At 42.5% G+C, this 20,036-nt stretch overlaps 1 protein-coding gene across 4 annotated transcripts in view; it reads left to right on the top strand.

Moving 5' to 3' along the window:
- LOC137139065 (nucleolar protein 4-like) overlaps positions 1-20,036 on the top strand; it is a 150,322-nt gene that overhangs the window by 119,904 nt on the left and 10,382 nt on the right. For all 4 annotated transcript variants that reach the window (XM_067525768.1, XM_067525771.1, XM_067525770.1 and 1 more), the window contains 3 exons: positions 12,774-13,246; positions 14,956-15,147; positions 15,762-15,950. In XM_067525768.1, coding sequence (XP_067381869.1) covers positions 12,774-13,246; positions 14,956-15,147; positions 15,762-15,950 — 854 coding nt within the window. The remainder of the gene's footprint in view (positions 1-12,773; positions 13,247-14,955; positions 15,148-15,761; positions 15,951-20,036) is intronic.

Raw genomic sequence — 20,036 nt, 5'->3', positions numbered from 1 at the left:
CAGGTTAGCATCTCTGAGGAGAGGGAGGGGGTAGAAAGCCTCTAGCTGTCTTAGCGTAGTGAAGCCGCAAATAAAAAATGACAAGGGACAACCCATTAGAGCCTTCACCCTCCCTCTGCTCCCCTTTCTCCATCTTTCCAACCATTTCTCCTCCTCTCTGCTCTTTTGTGCGTCCCTCTACCCTTTAGCCCTCTAATATGCACACTTCTCTACTTCTCTGCCTTGTTTTTCACTAAATCAATTTTCCAGCTCCTTTTCTTTTTTCTCCCTAGGCTCTCCATCATCATCTTATTTGGTCCTCTCAGTATGTTAGTATCTTTCTTTTCATCCCTCCCAGATATGTATTTTTTATCACCTCATTGTGTCCATTATTTTTTCTTATAATTTTTGTCTTTGCTTCTTTATTTTGACTCCTTTTGTGTATTTCTGCATATCTTCCTCCCCCTCTTTCTCCTCCTCCTCTGTAGTCCACTCAACAACACCCATGCTAATGACACTGAAATCGATCCAGTGCTCTTAATAGCTGACAAATAATTGTAGAAATGTAAAATGCACCACAGATACATTTCTTTTTTTTAAAGCTTCAGACAGAGCCATTTAGTACATTTGTGTCTGGGTGCTTGTGTATTTGTTTCTGTAAAGCTGTGTGTCTTTGTGTGTACAGTTGAATTAAAAACAGCAATTTGGTTAAAATAAAAAGGCTAACAGGATCTTTGTTTCTTTCTGTTTTACAGACGTTCTAAGAAGTTTAAAGTTGTGAAGAATCTAGTTTATAGCTTCTTTGAACAGAAGCACACTGTATAATTACCAACCGATCCCCATGGGACATCTGTTTTAGTTGTAAATAGTCAAAGAAAATATGTCTAATGTTAAAACTGAGAACTGGCATCAATACCCACAATGGGTTAGTAAAACTACCCACTACCCCCAGGCAGCCTACTGTTTTCTTAACCTAGAACCAAGAAGCCCATGATCTGTGGTTATATTCGATGAATTGGTGCAGGTGTTACGTTGAGAACTGCATAAACCTCTATTTCACTTAACTTCACATAACAGTTAACTTGAATGTAGTGCCCTCCCCTGGATAAAGTAAAAGGGTGCAATTTTGACTAAGAACTTGGCATAGCACCAGCTAGTTATTAGCCTGCAAAGTGGAGTGGTAGTACATACAGGACAAAGGAGGTCCCACAGCAGACAAACTGAATTGAAGGGATGTCCCAACTCATAAGGGACAGTTGGCAACCCTGTGAAGAACATCTGTGGGAAGACAAAAGTCAAAGACCAGTATTTCTGGTCTTCCTAGTATTTTTCTCAGATTTCAAACACTTTTGTACTAATTTCTTTCGTTTGAAACATTTACAAATGGTTTTTCTTAGAAATGCAGAAACCCAGTGTGACCTTCACACGGTAAAAATTAAAAACAAGAACACGGTGACCCTCACTAACATATAAATATTATGTGGTATTTAACAGGAGCAAAACAATTAAAACCATAAAACTTAAATAGAGGATTTTTTAGAGAAGTCACTTGTTTAAAAACCCATTTCACACACTGAGAACCATAATTCAGTATAACGACTGAAGATAACGACTGAAAGCAAAGAACAGAGTCATAAGATGCAGCCTGCGATACATACATAAAACCAGACAAACCTCCCTATTCATATGCACAATATGACACACATACACACACAGGGTCACATTGTCCATTGTTGTGGAACCCATAAAGGACTACAAGCATGAAGCTTCAGAATGACATGTTGCTATAGGCAACCTGCAGGTGTTGAATCGACTAGGACCCGTGTCCTTGAGGTTTTATATAAGAAAATCCAATTTGTACTGCACAAAAGCATGTATTATTGTGTGATTCCTTTGGTTTGTTTGAGAAAATAGATACAGGAAGAGTTTGAACATGAAAGAAGTGAAAGGCCCCAGCTCAGCTAGAGACAGACATAAGAGAGTCTCAGAAAGAGGAAATGGAGAGGTGTGCAACAGCAGAGAGCTGATGTAAGAAGAAATACATGAGGAGGCACAGTTGCTTTCCATCTCAGCAGGGAGTGTGTTTGCTAGTACAAATAGGGTGCAACCCCTCAGGCTACTGTTTATACTGTCCTCATTTCTCCGTTGCATTAAAGAAACAGTCTGCTTAATTAACGCCAGGATTTTTAATCTGCCTGCCTTATTTCAATCAATGCACAAGTGCTGCCATCACTACAATAAAGACATTGATTTGTTGTGTTCTCCCTGGTGTGTGGCTGAAATGTAAAATATCTCATGACCATTATTAAAACATATTGATTGAAATGGGCTTCTTCACTCCTGTTGAGAGCTTGCACTCAGGTGATTGATGTCATGTTTTTTAATTAAAGGGCCGTTGCTCTCAGGTTTACAGGAACATATATTTTCTGACTAATTAGAAATGACTGCAAGTTGACTTTACATGTGCGTTTTGGTGGAAGCTTTGCTCCACAGGGTATAACCGTGTCATCAGTGCATGCTGGATGTTTTCAGTGCGGTAGCTTCAGACAGTATCCGTATCCTGTTGTATGCTCTGAGCTCAGCAGCAGCATTGAGTAGTGATTTATCACAGAAATCTTTTTTGTTTATTGAAATGATCCACAGTCTTAAATGTACTGTAATTGTCAATTGTGCTAGAGCAGTATAATTTACCACCTGTCTGACTTTATATTATTGTTGGTGTTTTTCATTTTGTTCTGAAAACTATTGAAGAGTGTAGACAAAGAATGTTGCTTTGTTGACAAAGATGTTTAACTTGGATCTTTTTTCCTCTGCCTGGGCTAGAAGGACCTTGAAAGATCTACAGTAGATATGGAGTCTACAAAATGCAATCAGTCTCTACAGGATTTGTGTGGGGGGACCTATAATGACTGATTTCATAGCAGCTTTTCTAAAAAAATAGTGATATATGGTGCAGGGTTTTAGGAATAATTTGCAATGAAATCAATCATTAAAAATCAATGGCAAGTTGTTCCACTGAGAATAATCGTCACTGTTCTGAGTGGTCTATCACTCTCTTAATCATTTTACACTATCCATCCATCCATCCATCCATTATCTTAACCACTTATCGTGTTTAGGGTCATAGGGGCGCTGGAGCTAACCCGGCCGTCATTGGACGAGAGGTGGTGTCCACCGTGGACAGGTCTCCAGTCTTTCTCAGGGCAACACCCGGAGACATATACACAGACAGACAACCATTCACACTCACATTCACACCCACAGGCAATTTAGAGTCCCCAGTTAACCTAACATGCATGGACTGTGGGAGGAAACCAGACTAGGAAGGAAACCCACACAACTACGGGGAGAACATGCAAACTCCTCAGTGAAAGGCTTCAGCTGGAAGGATTCAAACGCGGGACCTTCTAGCTGTGAGGCTGCTGCACTAACCAGTCCACCACTATGCTGCCCCATATTACACTACATTAACACTACCTTGCTTATTTACTCTAACTAACCTTGATTCTTTCATCACTTGCAGTAGGTCTGTATGCAGCAGCCTGTCATAATGATTTGTCTTGTCTGTTGTCTCCACGTTTCAGCCATGTTTTGCAACTGAAACTGAAAAGAATTTTTTTTCGTGTTCCACCACTATATATATATATTTTGTCCTTTTGGCTTATCCCGTGAGTTCAGGGTCGCCACAGCGGATCATTGTTGGCATGTTGACTTGGCACAGTTTTTACGCTAGATGCCCTTCCTGACGCAACCCTCCCAAATGCCTATCGGGCTTGGAACGACACTGCACAGCTGGGGAGGGGAATGGGCTCTTAGGGGTTCAGTGTCTTGCCCAGAGACACGATATATAGATATATACTGACCCTGTGGTCCTGAGCTACAGTGTTCCACCACAACATTGTTTGCATTTTTCATAAAGTTTTATTTTGTTTACCTTCACCTATGTGCAGAACATCAGGTAAATGCCTTGCACAGTTTTAGGAGTAGTTTTTGCAGAAGTCCCACCTCTACTGCACATTTTTCGTGCTTCTCATGCAAACTAACACAAACTAACACACTAACACTTGTACATTTACACTTGTAAATTATATATAATATCTCAGAAATTAAATATTTCTGCCTTATTGTCATAAGTGGACCTTTCATTTGGTTCGGTGCAGATTCTTATCAGCAGCTGTGATACAACATTTGCAGGACATTTAAGAACAGCACAGAATACATAGTGATTAAAAAGTGGATCATTGTTGATCAGCTTGAGACCTCTATTGAGAAATACATCATCACAAATGCACAGCACTCACCAAAGAGACAAACTTGCCATTGCCACAATTATATGCACACATTATTAGAGAGGTGTGTCGCCCACCTGTCCTGCTCCTCTCTGGGGATCCACAAGCTTTTGGCAGCAGGTTCAGCTTATCTAAGGACTTTACTGTGTGTCCTTCACCAAAGAAGTAATTTGCCCTCTACACGAGGTGCCTCCAGTGCCCTGGTGCTAGTTGGGCAACTGCGATTCACTAAACACTGCCATGCATCAACGTGAGTGCACTGGATGAGAGAAAATTTGCAATCGCTTTTAAGGGAGCTTTTAAAATGGGACGACCTGTTCGAACACTGTAATGTTATTGGTCTTCAAATGCAACCTTTGAAGGATGCAGCCCCTAAATTGAGACAGCTTATGGAAGTAATAAGTATATATACTGTATATATACAGTAAACGTTAATTACTTCTGGCAGAGCTTTGGAGCTATGACAAGACAATGTGGAAAGAGCATATTTTGCTCTTTATAGAATAATTTTGAGTATTTAACACAATACTCATGTACTGTATATGAATCTGCAAGTTTTTTTTTTGTTTGTTTTTTTAATCCAAAGTCAAACCATAACTGACCACCACAATGCAATTTCTAAGCAGGCAGCCAGTAGCTAACTGGCCATTAATATAATTGGCATTAATTGTTGTTACTAAGACTGTTTGTATGTTAAAGCATAAAGTAAAACAGAAAAATGAAGTTGAATGTTTTATAGTTAATAACTAATGAATGATACAGATTAACCTATAGCAAACGCCAGTGAAAACTGCATGGGTCTCATCATTAAGTGTCAAAAAATATCCAACCCAAAACCACGTCCTGAATGTGTGCAGCGTGCAGTGCTTGTCTGTGAGGCTGAATGGGTGTATTTTATTTGCATTGCAACTCCTTGGCATCATGACTCTCATTGCCAGACTTTATTAGTGTTGTCAATAGGAGTGGACCCGGACAGAGAGATGGAACCAAGTAATTGGGAAGGTATGAATGGTTTTATTTGAGAGTTATGCTGCACAGAGGACTGGAAGAGACTGGTTTCAACTAGGATACATGGAACTGGATGTACTTTTTAGTTTGAGTTTTACTGCAGATGGGTTAATATTTTTTTCAATAGGAAGGGGCTGCTATATCAGGGGGCTAACTTCCTGGATTCAATGCCCAGGGGAATATTTTGGGTACAGAGATAAACAGTCGGACCTGGTTCGTAGATTGGGGCCGCGGCTCTTCTGCGGTGGGGTAGCCGCTTGTTCCTGTGCGTTGTTCTGAGGAGTGCTGCCCGTGTCTCTCTCCACAGTCTAAGGCAGCGGTGGATGTTTACATGGACAGATGGAACAGCGATCTCCATTTCCTGGCTTGGAAACATTGGGGGCTGGTACCCTAGGGAACACATGACAGGTGAGAGACCTGTGGCAGAAGAGATGAGAGAATTATGAGCATATTCTACCCAAGGTAAAAAGGAGCTCCAGGTGCAGGGGTTGGAAGAGTTAACACATCTGAGGGCGGTTTCCTGGCTTTGATTGGCACGTTCAGTTTGGCCATTAGACTGGGGGGTGAAATCCCGAGGTCAGACTCACTGTTGCTCCCAGAGCGTTGCAAAAAGACTTGGGAAATGAACTGTGGACCCCGTCCGAAACTATATCACAGGGGATGCCACGAAGGCGGAAGACATGCTGGGTAAGTAGTTGGGAAGTTTCTGTGGCTGTGGGCAGTTTTGGTAGGGGGACAAAGCTGACAGCTTTGGAGAAACAGTCAATAATGGTGACGATGGTAGTGTTTCCTTGAGATTGAGTCCAGAGATGAAGTCCAGGGTGATGTTAGACCAAAGATGAAGAGGCTGGAAGAGGCAATCTGTGGTTTTAGGGGTTTTTCCCAGGGCGCAGATAGCACAGGCCGCCACAAATTCTCAGGTGTACCTGATGAGGGACGGCCACCAGAAAAGTCGCCGGACGAGGTCTATGGAGTGGTCTGCCCTGGGATGACTGGAGAGCTTAGAGCAGAGGGCCCACTGGAGAACCTGGGAGCAGACCTGGGATGGGACAAATAGGAGACCAGGAGGTCCGGTTCTGGGATCGGGCTCCTGCTGCTGAGGTGTGCGCACCGTCCTCTCAATCTCCCAGGTAACCAATGGTGCCATTCCTCTAGAGTTTCACTGCCAGAAGCTCGCGATCACCCACTGAGTAGTTCTTCTCTGCAGGGGATGGTTGACAAGAGAAGAAGGCGCAGGGCCGCAGCTTCAGGTCGCATTTACTGCGCTGGGAGAGGAATGCAATTAGGCCGACTTCTGCGGTGTCCGCCACTTCAACAACCTCTACAACAAACTGATGAGAGGTCCTTGTCTCCGGTCTTGGACAGTGATATTATTAAGTTCACGGGTAATCAATGCATGGGTGCAGGGTCTTATCCTTCTTGCTGACAACGAAGAAGCCAGCAGCGACTGGGGAGGAGGACGGATGGATGAGGCCAGCCTGCAATGACTCCGCAATAACTATGTATTTCTCTATGGCTCTCGGGGCGAGAGAGGTTGTAGAGGCGGCCAGTGGATAGTTGCGCTCCAGGCTGAAGGACTATGGCACAGTCGTAGGGCCGGTGGGGTTGTGTGACGGTGCCTTCTCCTTGTTGGAGGCTAGCATGAGGTTGTGATAGTCGGGGGAATGAGAGACAAATCCGGTGTGAGGGAACTGTTTTTGGGAGAAGGGTGGCGACCTGGAAACGGGGCTGAGAGGAGACAAGAGTTATGACAGGAGTTTCCCTATTATTTTGTGGGAGGACCAATCTATGTGGGGGTTGTGTCTCCACATAGATTGACATAGGACCATGGGGTTTTCAGGAGAGTGCATAAGAAAGAATGATGCGTTCTCTGGATGATTACCAGAAACTAACAGGTGCAGAGGAGCCATCTTGTGTGTAATTTCAGTTACTACAGATCCGTCTAGGGTTCTGACTCTTAAGGGCCGATTTAGGGAAACAATATGGATTGACCACTGTTTAGCTAAGGAGGTGTCAAGCAAATTGTACTCTGCACCAGATACAATCAGGGCCTGTAGGGGGAGAGAGAAGGACTGGTGCAAGAGAGTAGTGGGGACTGGCAGCCGGGTCTGGGAATTGTCGGGGGGTGTTGCTCCGCTCATCAGGGCGCAAGGTGCACAGGGCAATAAAGTGTCTGGTGGAGCCACAGTAGATGCACTCACCCACCTGGAACCTGCATTGTAGTTTGATGGGGGAAAGGCATGCACAAGCCAGCTCCATAGGCTCCGCTGGTTTAGGAGGTGCTGCAGAGCTGAACCAAGGCGAGAAGGGGACTTTGGGAAGAGGGGGAGTGCTCAGGTCCTGGAGAACAGATGCTGGTTTCTTTCCTCTCTCTCTCCGCCGTTCGTGGATGCGGTTGTCCAGGCGGATGGCTAAACTAATCAACCCGTCCAGGGAGTCGGGGCAATTCCTGTGTGCCATCTCATCTTTCACTAGGTCGGACAGCCAGTGACCAAAAACTGTCCGCAGAGCAGCGTTGTCTCACTTGTCCTCTGAAGCGAGCACTCGGAACTAAGTTTCTGAGTGTAGTCAATAGGAGTGGACCAAGAGAGAGAGACGGAACCCAGCAATTGGGAAGTTATGAATGGTTTTGTTGGAGAGTTATGCTGCATAGGAAGAAATGGGGGGGAATGGGAGTGCAAGCGGAGAGCGGCGTTCGGGGAGGGAGAGTCCGCTCAGAGGAGCTTGGAGACCTGATACAGGAGGGAGCGATGGAGCTGTGAGTCGCTGGAGGAGGGTGGGTGGATGCCAGGGAAATATGCCGTGGAGACGAGGAGGTGGAGAGGATGACTGGGGGCAGCAGGGCGACCGGAGGTTCTGTAGGTGGTTACTGAGACGATCTGGTGACTTGTGACAGTCCCAGGTGCGCTAATAAGCAAAAGACAAGCATACACAAAAACAGGCAAGGAGAGGGGAAAATGGAGGAGAGAGGAGGGTGGGGGAGCGGGTGCTGTGATACTTATGTGGAGAAAGAGATTAAAGCGAACGATAATGTTTCATGTGCTGTTTTACAGTTGGCTTTACAAGTGGTCCAGAGAGTGCAGGAGACTATCCTGTCACTGTCTGCTGCATTTACAACATTCACATACAAACATGAACTCTGTGTACGAAGGATGATTCTGACTGCATTTTTGAAGAAGGAGGAGGATCCAATACCCTTTTTTTTAGATACAGGAACAAAAGAGGGAAGAGGGAGGAAAAAGCAAGACTGGGGTCTCGAGTGTGTTTACATTCTGTATTTTGTATAAACAAAAAGTGCATTGCTGAAATCTGTATTATTACCTGCATGGATATATATTTTTTTGGTATCACATCCATCAAGGTTATAAGAGAGCTGAGCCGATACCCAAACTTGAAGTGAAAACATGTTGAACCTCGTCTAATCGTACCTTCCAGTTTTGCATGACATTGTGATTGCAAACAGGGACGTAGCACCTGTATGGTTTGTAGAAATATGTGAGAAATCTAAGCCTACTTTGTATTGTAGGATGGTAAGATGCTTATTGGGAGACCATGGTGCTAAACTGCACAATGTGTGTATAAATAAAATAAAGGATAAAGGTTAATAAAGGATAAAACAATTTGTTGTGCCTGACATTGTCCTCTCATCATCCCACTCTTGTCAAATCTGCCCATTATCTTACTGATATCATGTAGTCCGATCTGGGTCGAAGAGGTGAGGCAGCACATGCAGGGGCAGGACTCTGCCTGATTTCTGAGACATGAAAGGAGGTGAAAGAAGAGGAAGGTCTCGTTGATCTGCTTTTTGAGAACTGGGAAATGAATGATAGAAAGGGGCTGAGGAGCCGCTCCCTGTTTTGGTAGGCGTGGACGGTGAGAGAAAGGAGGGAACAGAGAAAACAGGAGCACAGATCCTTCACTATGCAGCCAGAGAGAAATCCTGGGATGCACAGGCAATGACGACGGCATTGCTGCTGAAGGGGATTTGTGTCAAAGCGGCAGGAATTAGGTTGGCCTTCGCTCTATGCATGAATTCTCCTTACACACTCATAAATACACTCAGGCTTTCCTAGCTCCAGGTCCCAGGGCTTTCCTCTTAATCACTCCCTCTACTCTGCCTTTCCATTTGTCAGACCCTCCTTTCTGCCAGTCTCTCAAATTCAAATCCATGTTTTATTACTGTGATATACTAGATGACACACTATATACTGCTGCAAACAAATGTTGGATGAGGAGGAATATTTTAACAGGCTATTTGTTGCTTTGAGGCAGACACCTGATGTATGGAAAAACTGGGATTTGATTAGAGCTAAATAAGAACAGAAACAAAGCAATCTCTCCTCCACGTGCCTGAACATTTGCCTCAGCCTCTTTCCATCCTTCCCATCCCCCATCTTAGTGCTTCCACATCCTCTTCTCCTCCTGCAGCCCCCACCCCCGAGCCATGACCCCCCCCATCCCTCCCTTCCTCTGCAACCTCCTCCCAGCACCCTCTTGATCTCTTTCCCTCTGCCCCCCTCACTCATGTATCACTCTTTCCCTCTTTACCTCAGCACCTCTCTACCCATCTCTCCCTCTCTCCATGCGGCACTTTGGGCTCCATCCCTTCTCCTCACCCTCCTCCACTGAGCAAATGATACAGTCAAATACCATTCTCAGGCCCCTTTCTCTTTCTATACATCACCTGCTTTTCCTTACAGTCCTTTTTTCCCACTGTTGACTCTATTCTGATTGCTTTATCTTTCTTTCTTGGTTCTTCCTTCCCATCTCTGCCCTCCAATCATCCTCAAATGGAACCGCTTTCTATTTCTGTTATTTCATACAGTCTTTCTGCTCTTTCTTTTTCTCTATCTCTATATACATGCATTAGTTGAAACCTCCTCGTTCATCTCTGTCCATCATTTTGTACTTTTCTAAAGCTGGGGAAATTGCAGTACCTATAAATGTAGCTCTAATTAAACCGAACCCATAAATTGTGGCAAAATTGGAAGTTGCATGTAGGTTAAAGCTGAACATTGTAAAAACGTGTTGCTAAATTTCTCCATCCTTAATCTTTCTGTTTAGTGGAGGTAGTAAAGCTTCTGTGTGTGTGCGCCTGTTTGCTTGTGTGCCGGCCCGCACACATTTGGGATTATGGGGCGGGTAGTATATTCAGAACAATAAAACAGTCAGGCAGACAGGCATCCATTCTGCTTGCCAGCCTGCTTGGCACACACCATTTATTCCATGATCACTTATTTAGTAAGCGGTCTGCCTGAAAGAGATACAGACAGAGATAGAGAACCTGCTGCAGCAATAGGTTTTGAAGCATTTCACACCAGTGAAACCTCTTTTCTTTAGTATTTCATCAGATGAGACTCATGTTTTTGCTTGTGTTGCTAACATGAATGTTAGAACTTTCTGCAGAAATCTAGATGTCCAGGCTTTGTTAAGTTATACTCATGTATTCAAGGAGAGAACCACTTCAGAAACCTGATATCTGAATGTTTACTGTGAGAAATCCTCCAAATCCATTAATTTCTTATATCTATTCATTTAGATTATAGCAGATTCATAAGCAAATGTTGGATGCTACACACTTTTTAAAAGATAGATTATTTATTGTCAACTCATTTTCACTTTTAAACTGCAAACAAAAATTTAAAAGTAAAAAATACTTCAAGAAACATTGTTATTATAAGACAATGTGAAGTCAAATGTACAATATTTCCTTCTGAACTGTAACAAAAAAATTTGTGTTTAAGTACAGTGCTTGAGTATATGTACTTAACTTCTGACACTACTAACTATTGTAACATAGTGGGTTAATGTGGTGTTAAAAACGTTGTTCTGACATTTACGTATTTTTCTCTTAATTTTGGGCTCATTAGTAGTGACAATGTGAGGACGAGGGGTCTTTGTGATAATGCAGGGTGTTGACTGTCTGGTCAGGCTGCAGGTTGGATGGCTTTAATCAAATCAACACACAGTGTCTACACACAGTCTACCATGTTCCACTCGACCCAGAATGATCCCCTCCAAAGCAGCTGGATGTGGCCTGTGTCTCTGGGGACAGACACTGCCTGTCACTCAGAACACAAAACCGAATCTCTGCTTGGTTAAAATCACATCTTTTTGGCTGCATAGTTTTTTTTTATTTACCGTGGTTCTGCACGGAAAGGCAGAAACACAGCTTATGCCAACAATCACTTTTGGAATGATTTGCTTTTGCTACATTCAGTCACCTACTATCATTCCTTAGGTATTGAATGAAGATCCATTTGTGTGTACTCACTAACATATAAAATATAGTGGCTCCATGGTGTAAGAGATATCACCATGGCTCGTGCAGTCAAGACAGAGGTGTTTAGAAATTATTTTTGAGACTATCGTGTAGTGTAGTGTGATTTTTGAAATGTGTCCCTCCTTTACAAAAAAAACACACCAAAAAATTCATATTCTCAATCATAAATAAAGAATGGATAACTAATAGATGGTATAGCATCACATCTGCTGTGCCTCATTTGGCTGTGAAAGCAATCAAATGAAAATATGTATAATAATATGAAAACATTGTAGTATATATGCGACCTGTATGTGATATGACGTGTACAATGTTTGACCAGTTCACGCTGCAACATAACAGATGCTCCTGTACGGTAAGCTGGTGTCACTCATGAGAGGTTGGCACATGTGCTTTCTGTGATGCACTTACTCAAACATACATACACAGTGTCGTTTTTTAAAGTTGCTCACACCCATTTTCTGAATCTTTGGCAAACTACAAACACAAATGTGAATCTACAAAATTCTTTTTATACCTGTAGCAAAACCAACATTTCCAAAATGTTTCAAAATGAGACACACCATCATGTGACATATAAACCAACACCACACTAAAGTGCCTTAACCCAAAACCTACCATGACTGTCTTATCAGTAGGTTTATGCCTTTTAAATTTTCACTGTTATGCTGTAGCAGGTTGTAAAAGCTTGTTAAAGTAATTAATATCACTGAATTTTCACTGAAATCTCTATAAATAATACAAATGCATAAACATGCGATACAGTCACATAAATATTTTGAAATACTTGTTTTATAGTTTCGTATGTAACATTTTACATAGCCAACACCAGCCAGAGATGCCATTTAGTAAGGTTGAGGCTTGTGTGTGTGTGTGTGAATGAACTGAGCCTTAGGCCTTAAATGTCCATGTTGACAGATTTATGTGTTTATGCAGATTTATGGATGCCCTATGTAGCAAACAGACTGATGCATGTTATTGTCTACACAGAATAAATAAGGGCTGCTATTGTACCTGCCTGGTGTCAGTGTGTCTGTAACTCCATCACTTGCTAATGTGAATGAATGTCCTTTGTTCTCCCATTGCATCCCCCCAAACCTATGACTTCAGTGTGCTCCTGCAGCTGAAGCTGTGCTGGGACAACATCTCAAAATGAGGCAGTTAGCTGGTTTTCAGTCCGTAAATTTAGCACCGCTCTCTGTCCCTTCTTCCAGATGATTCATCCTCAGAGAGCGGCAGTGGGAACGGCCTGCCTGCTCTGACTCCTCCCTCCTCCGCTGTGACAGACGGTGCCATGGTCAGGGAAACTGAGGTTGTCAATGGCAATGGTGGCCCTGCCCCTCTGGACTTCAGTACTCCTACTTCCTCCTCCTCATCGTCTGAGGACCAGCAGCCAATCAACCTGAGTGAGGCACCCCCCCACCGCATGCCCCTGTCCACATCTCACCTGCCCGTCACTGTATCAGCGGCAGCTGCGGCCCTGCTCGGTGCTTTGCATCCCAGTGCTCCAGAGGAGCTCCGCAGAAAGTACCCGCTAGCTGCCAAACCTCCACTGGCTCCACACCTGGCCCTACCTTTGCCCCTGTCCAACACACGCACCCCTCACACACACAACACACACTCCCAGTCCCACACGCACACTGCCGAGCTGCGACTGGACCGAGATGGCAGGGACTACGGGGGCAAGGTGAGAGCAAACAAACAAATATTTACACACAAATTATTTGTTTACAGTGAGATAAAAAAGAATGAGAGTTATACTGTTTGCATGTGGTGCATAGTGTGAAGCCAGCTGGCATTTTATTGCTACTAACTAGAGGTCAGGAGTTGCAGACTAAGCAAATGTTTGGGGTTCTTGAAAATGTTTGGGAAAAGTGACCCCTGATAGCCCTTATATTGTCACATTTCACAATAATAACTATCAACCCCTTAAACCACCCATAAAGGCACTTTATGGTGTACAGCCACTGGCCCAAAAAAAACCTAAGAGCTGAAAGCTTAGTCAGCAATTTTTATAAATTATTGTTGAATTCTCACAGTAAATATTCTGAAATCAGTGGTTGAAAATTCTGCAGAAACCTTATTAAGGCGGAATATGTAGAATAATTATGGACTAGATTTGTACATTTATGTTGGCATCAATATCATGTTAAATAGTGTTCAAGTAATATTATTGAGTTAGTATCTGCTTGTGAGGATTTAAAGCATTTTCAGCAGCTCACACTATAAGACTCACAGTTGAATTGTTAAGTAACTCCTGAACATGTGTTATTGAGTTTAGAACTGATTGTTACTGAAAGAGCTGCAGAATGTAACGTTACCAAGGTGAAGGCTCTAATAGAAAGAACCCAACAGCAAAGTGAAAAGTCATTTTGTACTTCACTGTCACTTCCATTAGTACAGCTTTTGTCCTTCCTGCTGCTGTCTGCACACACTGCTTGCCCTGAGAAGACACATTTGTTTTTCTCTTTCACAACAAGCCATTTGTTTCCTTGTATTCATGCTCAGTCTGATGTATCAGAGTAAACATGAAGTCTTGATTTGATTTGGTTAATTGCAGCATCAAGGTTTTCTCATTTAGGCCATCTTTGTTAGAATACGAAAGGCATACACAGTGGTTTGTAAAGAAAGACTTACAGATGAGTTAGAACATAAAAAGATGATGGTAAACATGAGGAGAGATGGGGAGACCAGGGGAGATCCTGGCTCCTCTTTGTAAGGAGCTGAATAACAGAACCTGATAAACAATGCACACCAGCCTTGAGGGGAATACATTACCACCAGACAGCCAGATAGACCTGGAACACACAGCCACATGCAAATATCAACAAATTATTTCCTTTCACAGTTTCTTTTACACATACACACACACACAAACACACACACTCACCGTCTGTGAGGTGTTTGCACATGCACTGAATTTCAGTTTTTACTCTGTAACCTGTAGCCTCCGTTGTTGTTTTATGTGAGTTAACTTTAATTATAATGTACCTTTACTAAACTTGAGTACTTTCATATTCCATATATAAATGTTGTTTCCTATTTTTTGTTGTTTTTTTGAAATGCTGTTATCTCTTAATATCTTGTTAAGATCCAATGGGAAAACAATATTTAGAAACAATATTAACAGAATAAGATGTCAGATTGTCAAAATTCTATAATTATGATTGTATAGGAAAGATATGATTACAATGTTGGTGGGTTGGCAGGTAAACTGAAATCTTATCAAAGAAGATGAGTTGGAGTTAACCTGCCAAAATTTGAAAGCCACAACAGCTAAATCTTTGCATTTGAGGAGCCTTTTCATTGGCAAGCTGTCAGATTCTAATGAGACTCTTAATAAGAACCATGAAATGATAGTAAAACTAATGCATCGCTGTGTGTGTGTATGTTAAGTCCCCCCAGTACAGTTCTGGTGGCAGCTACGACAGCATGAAGATGGACTTGAATGCTGAGGATCTAACCACTGTACGCCAAGGCAGCCAGGTTGCCCCTGATGATGACGATGATGACCATGACGACCACGATGACAACGACAAGATCAACGACACAGAGGGGGTCGATCCCGAGAGATTAAAGGCCTTTAACGTAAGTCACCCATTATTCTAAGACACTTAGTGTTTGATTTCACATGATGTTACCCACATCTCCTTATTTCACAAAGAAAGAATAAGAGAGAGCTGAGTGGCACCAATCAGATGAAAACATCAACATACTGCAAGATTAATTGGAGAGAGCAGCCCTAAAACTACACATATCCATTTTTTATATAATTGTATTCACTGACACAATGCAATGTTTAAATAGTCGCTCATAGTAATGAAGCCAAAGAGGAAGTTGGGAGATTTTTGGCCTCTTTTAGCACATTGTCTTGGTTTTGCAGTACAGTTACTGCATGATTCACAGGTTCAACCCACATTGCACCACCTGTCCAAAACCAAACAGCATTTATTGAGCAGCTGGGTAAGGAAGAGGAGCATCTAGCAATAAAGAGCCACATTTTCATAGTGGTCGATTGAAACCAAACCAAGAGAGAAAAGGGGAGGTGACTTAAAACTTAATTTGAACAGGCGGCCAGCAACACGAGCATTAATACACTTTTAATAGACATACTAATACAATCCATTAATGTATAAACCCTAACCGATGTTGACAGCTAAAGTACCTGAAGGGACACTAAAGACTGCATTGTTTTCCTGCAGATGTTTGTGCGTCTGTTTGTGGATGAGAACTTGGATCGGATGGTGCCCATCTCTAAACAGCCTAAGGAAAAGATCCAGGCCATCATTGAGTCCTGCAGCAGACAGTTCCCGGAATTCCAGGAACGCGCCCGCAAGCGCATCCGCACCTACCTCAAGTCCTGCCGTCGCATGAAGAAGAACGGCATGGAGGTAAGGAAGGACAATGGGTAAACTGGCAACATGGTCATGGGCACCCAAGGCCTGTGTGTGGTGAGAAAGGGAAGCTCCATCTGGTCTGATAACACAGAAGACCTGCTGTAGCATAAAAACTGCAATGCTGACCATGATTGACAGGTGTCAGAACAGACAGTCCATCACGACTTGCTGTATATGTGACTGTACAGTGACCTATTCAGAGTGAGTCTTTCAGAGTCAGTCAGCATTAGAAGTGTTGCGTTAATCTAATGTAACCTGTGGAAATAACTGAAGTCCTCCAACCCTAATGGCTATATAGGTTGTTTGTCCCTAGCTTTAACCCACAGAATTTTTGGTTGAAATAGCACTCCTACATAGGGAGGCAGGCATCTGTTGAAATTGCACCCCTCTTTGTGTGCCAGGCACCAAAGTGGCCACTAGTTTTACACTATTTTTCTCTTTAAATTCAGCCTGCTCAGCAGCCTCACTCCCAGTATTCAAGAAACTGAACTCCTCTGCAACTTCCTGTGGACTTAAATCTTAAAAATAAATAAATAAAAATCCTATCTGTCCTATCTTGCACTTGCATCCGTTGAAAGAGAAACATTTCTTCTCATAGCACTTTACTTTTATTCAGATTTTTGCCGACTTGAATCTCACTTGTAAGTCGCTTTTGGACAATAGCATCTGCAAATTGACTAAATGCAAATGTGCATTAAAACTATGCAAACATAGCTGTTTGGCTTAAGTTAGGCACAAATACATTAGGGTTATGTTAGGTACTAAATAAACATGGTTAGGTGTCGTTAAAATGCTTTTGCCTCAGTTTGCTGATTCATTACAATGTACTTCACCTGACTCATGTCATGTGACGTGTTACAACAAAGTAACAGTTGTTTTACACTGGACTCGAGTTCTGGTCTCCTAAGGGAAAGTCCTGCTTTGTTGACACATCCATCCACCTAAACCTTCTCTTGGCAAATGTTTCTGAATATAAACAGCAGGTGACATGTCATGTTCAATACAACTGCTCTTTTTTATATAAATGAACAATCAGTAAAAGCAAGTTAAAAGCTCCTCCCAACATCTTTACTACAAATGACCCAGGGAGAAAATCTTTCAAACAGCCAATACCCACAGATGATAAACTGAAATAAAATTCTGAGATAATAAATACCAATGTGCGCTTTACCTTATGTTTCTCTTGTACAAGAGAAAAACATTCAGTGATTAGAAACCTCTTCTTGGATTGAAGAGAAACGCCTAATCAAAAGTGTAAAGTTTTTCCTATCCTCCAAAAGCCTGTGGCTCAAAAAGCTTTCTAAGTGTTTGTTCCTGTACAAACAATATCCATCAAAGAAAAATATCAATCCTCATATGACTTTTATCAAGTTGACAAGTGTACAATAAGCACCACAAGTACTTGGATGGACCGTGCAAGAGTTTTCATCACTTTGCCCACCACAGTGTGTCCTTGAACACTTCTTTGCAGTGGACTAGATCATCCCCACAAATTATAATCACGGTCAAGGATTTTATTAAATTCAGATGTACATTTAAGGGTATTTATTTTATTAACATATACAGTGTGCATTTTTTTTCATATATTATTAGAAATATTCCCAAACACTTGACTTAATTTGGAGGTATGGTGGAAGCCTCCCAGCCTTCCAAAAGCACGCTACTTGACCAATCAGAGAAGACAATGATTTCTGCTACATTAAAACATATAGCAGCTTCATTAAAACATATAGCAGTCAAGATTATAAAGATGTATAGAGAGAACCCAACGATTCCCCCTTGAACCAGCCCTAGAGAACAGTGGAGAGGAAAAACTCCCTTTAATGAAAGAAACCTCCAGCAGAACCAGGCTCCTGGTGGACCTTGATCATCTGCCTTGACCGGTTGGGGTGAGTGGAAAGTGAAGAGAGAAAAGAACAGAGCAACAAAAAGCAACAACATAACATTGGGCAGGTTGGTAGGACAAGTAGCTGAACGCTGGAAGACACACAGCTTCAAAGCCAGGGACACCTGCAGAAAGGGAGAGAGAGGGGGGACAGTAAAGGACAAAGACAACTACGGGAGAAAACACACAGAGTTAATGACATACAATGGAGACAATTGCAGGGTGAGAGGAGAGGAGAGAGGGTCAAGAGGAGGCAAGGAGCTCAGTGCATTGGGGGGTGGGTCTAAGCAGTCTAAGCCTATAGCAGCATAACTATAACTAACTATATGCTTTATTAAAGAGGAAGGTTTTAAGCCTAGACTTAAAAGTAGAGAGAGTGTCTGCTCCCTGAATCTGAACTGGAAGCTGGTTCCACTGGAGAGGAGCTTGATAACTAAAGCCTCTACCTCCCATTCTACCTTTGGAAATTCTGGGAACATAAGTAGGCCTGCATTCTGAGAGCGAAGTGGTCTACTGGGATGATATGGTGGTATGAGGTCTTCTATATATGATGGAGCCTGACCATTCAGAGCTTTATATGTAAGAAGCAGGGTTTTAAATTCTATTCTAGATTTAATGGGAAGCCAATGGAGAGAAGCTGGTGAAGGTGAAATATGATCTCTCTTGCTAGTTCCAGTCAGCTCTCTTGCTGCAGCATTTTGGATTAATTGCATCTGAGGCCCTATCATTGCCAGGGGGCCCTTGTGTGGCATCATTATTCCTAAAGTATACTTGATATCAAGTACTTGATACTTGATACTTCTATGCACCTCATTTGCATTGCTAGAGCCAGCATGTCATGGGGACACTGTGAATCTACAGTGATTGAACATAGGACACAGACTGTTTGGATTAGGGTTCACTGGTCAGATTGTTTTCAATCAAAAAATATATTTTAATATTTTAAGAACATTTGGTTTTTTCAGACTTGCTTTTGGCTACCTGGCACCTGACAGTGCTTCAGTGCACATGAGACATATTTGCTTTGATAGAGCCTCAGAATAGCCTGCAGATGTGAATCATTTAACGTGGATCTGTGTTTTGACTTATTGGAGTTCATTGTGGAAAGCGTTTTTTCACAAAGATACACACTTGAACAGTGTGGACAGCTCTATAAGGTAGGGGGCAACTGACCTGATCACCTCTGGTTTTCCTTATACATCTCTAAACTTGGATTTAGGTCAGTGCCGCACTGCAAGTCTATCAGCTCAATTGTAGCTTACTTGGGCTACTCAATAGAGAAGAGGTCTGCAAAAACCTGGAAAGTGACAGTACTGTGACACTTGAAGTCAACAAATCACTGATTAAATCCCTGCTCTAAGCTCTCAATGGCAGCATCATACTGATCACCTCTGAAACCAATTTCCCGATCCACAAGATGTTGAGAAGTGGCTCAGTGAGATGTGTTTTCCATATTTGTCAGTGTGTGGAGAATCTTGTTAAAAGCCACGTTGGTGTGGGCCCTCCAGCTTCTGATTGATTATGTTGAGCTCCTGTTGGATGTCAACTAAAAGTCCAAGGTCCATCACCCATTTGGAATCATCAGGCTCAGGAACATGCAGTCTTCCCTCATTTATAAAAGCTTTGATGTCTTCTGTCGAGTTAAATCAGTCGAGTGCACCATCCATGGTTAATCCAGTTGGTTTACCCCATGACAGGCCAGGATGGTCAACTTTGTCACAACACCTAACTGCTGAAATATGCCCTTAGCTGTAGTTTTCCCATTCATCACGATCACATTAAGCAGCACTTTCAGTCACATCAAACTTGGTCAGTAACTCTCCAGTTGAATATAGCAAGTTGTGCAGCAAGCACTGAAGCACAACAGAAAATGCACAGAATTCTTTGGGCTTTGTTGCATAGTTGATTGTAAATGTCATCATCGCTGTGTGATTCACTCCCCAACCGCGTTTGCAGAAAGGCTGACATTTTCAAATATAGTGGCTTTTTCAGGGCGAAGACTGTTTGGGGCCTGCACTATGCAATCATTTACACACTGTCCTTTAATAAATAGTTTTCCTACTTTCGCTATTAGCTCACTCACTCAACTGCTGCATCACATTCTCTTTTTTGCTCGCTGAATTAACGTTTGCTGCCTCTGCGAAGCTAAGCAACAAGTTTTTCCCTCTTGTCTCCCTCATACCTAGATTACTGCT

This window comes from Channa argus, chromosome 13 (assembly GCF_033026475.1).
Source record: "Channa argus isolate prfri chromosome 13, Channa argus male v1.0, whole genome shotgun sequence".
In the NCBI taxonomy this organism is placed as follows: domain Eukaryota; kingdom Metazoa; phylum Chordata; class Actinopteri; order Anabantiformes; family Channidae; genus Channa; species Channa argus.
Note: the sequence above shows the minus strand (reverse complement) of the source record. Positions and strands in the feature narration are given on the sequence as shown.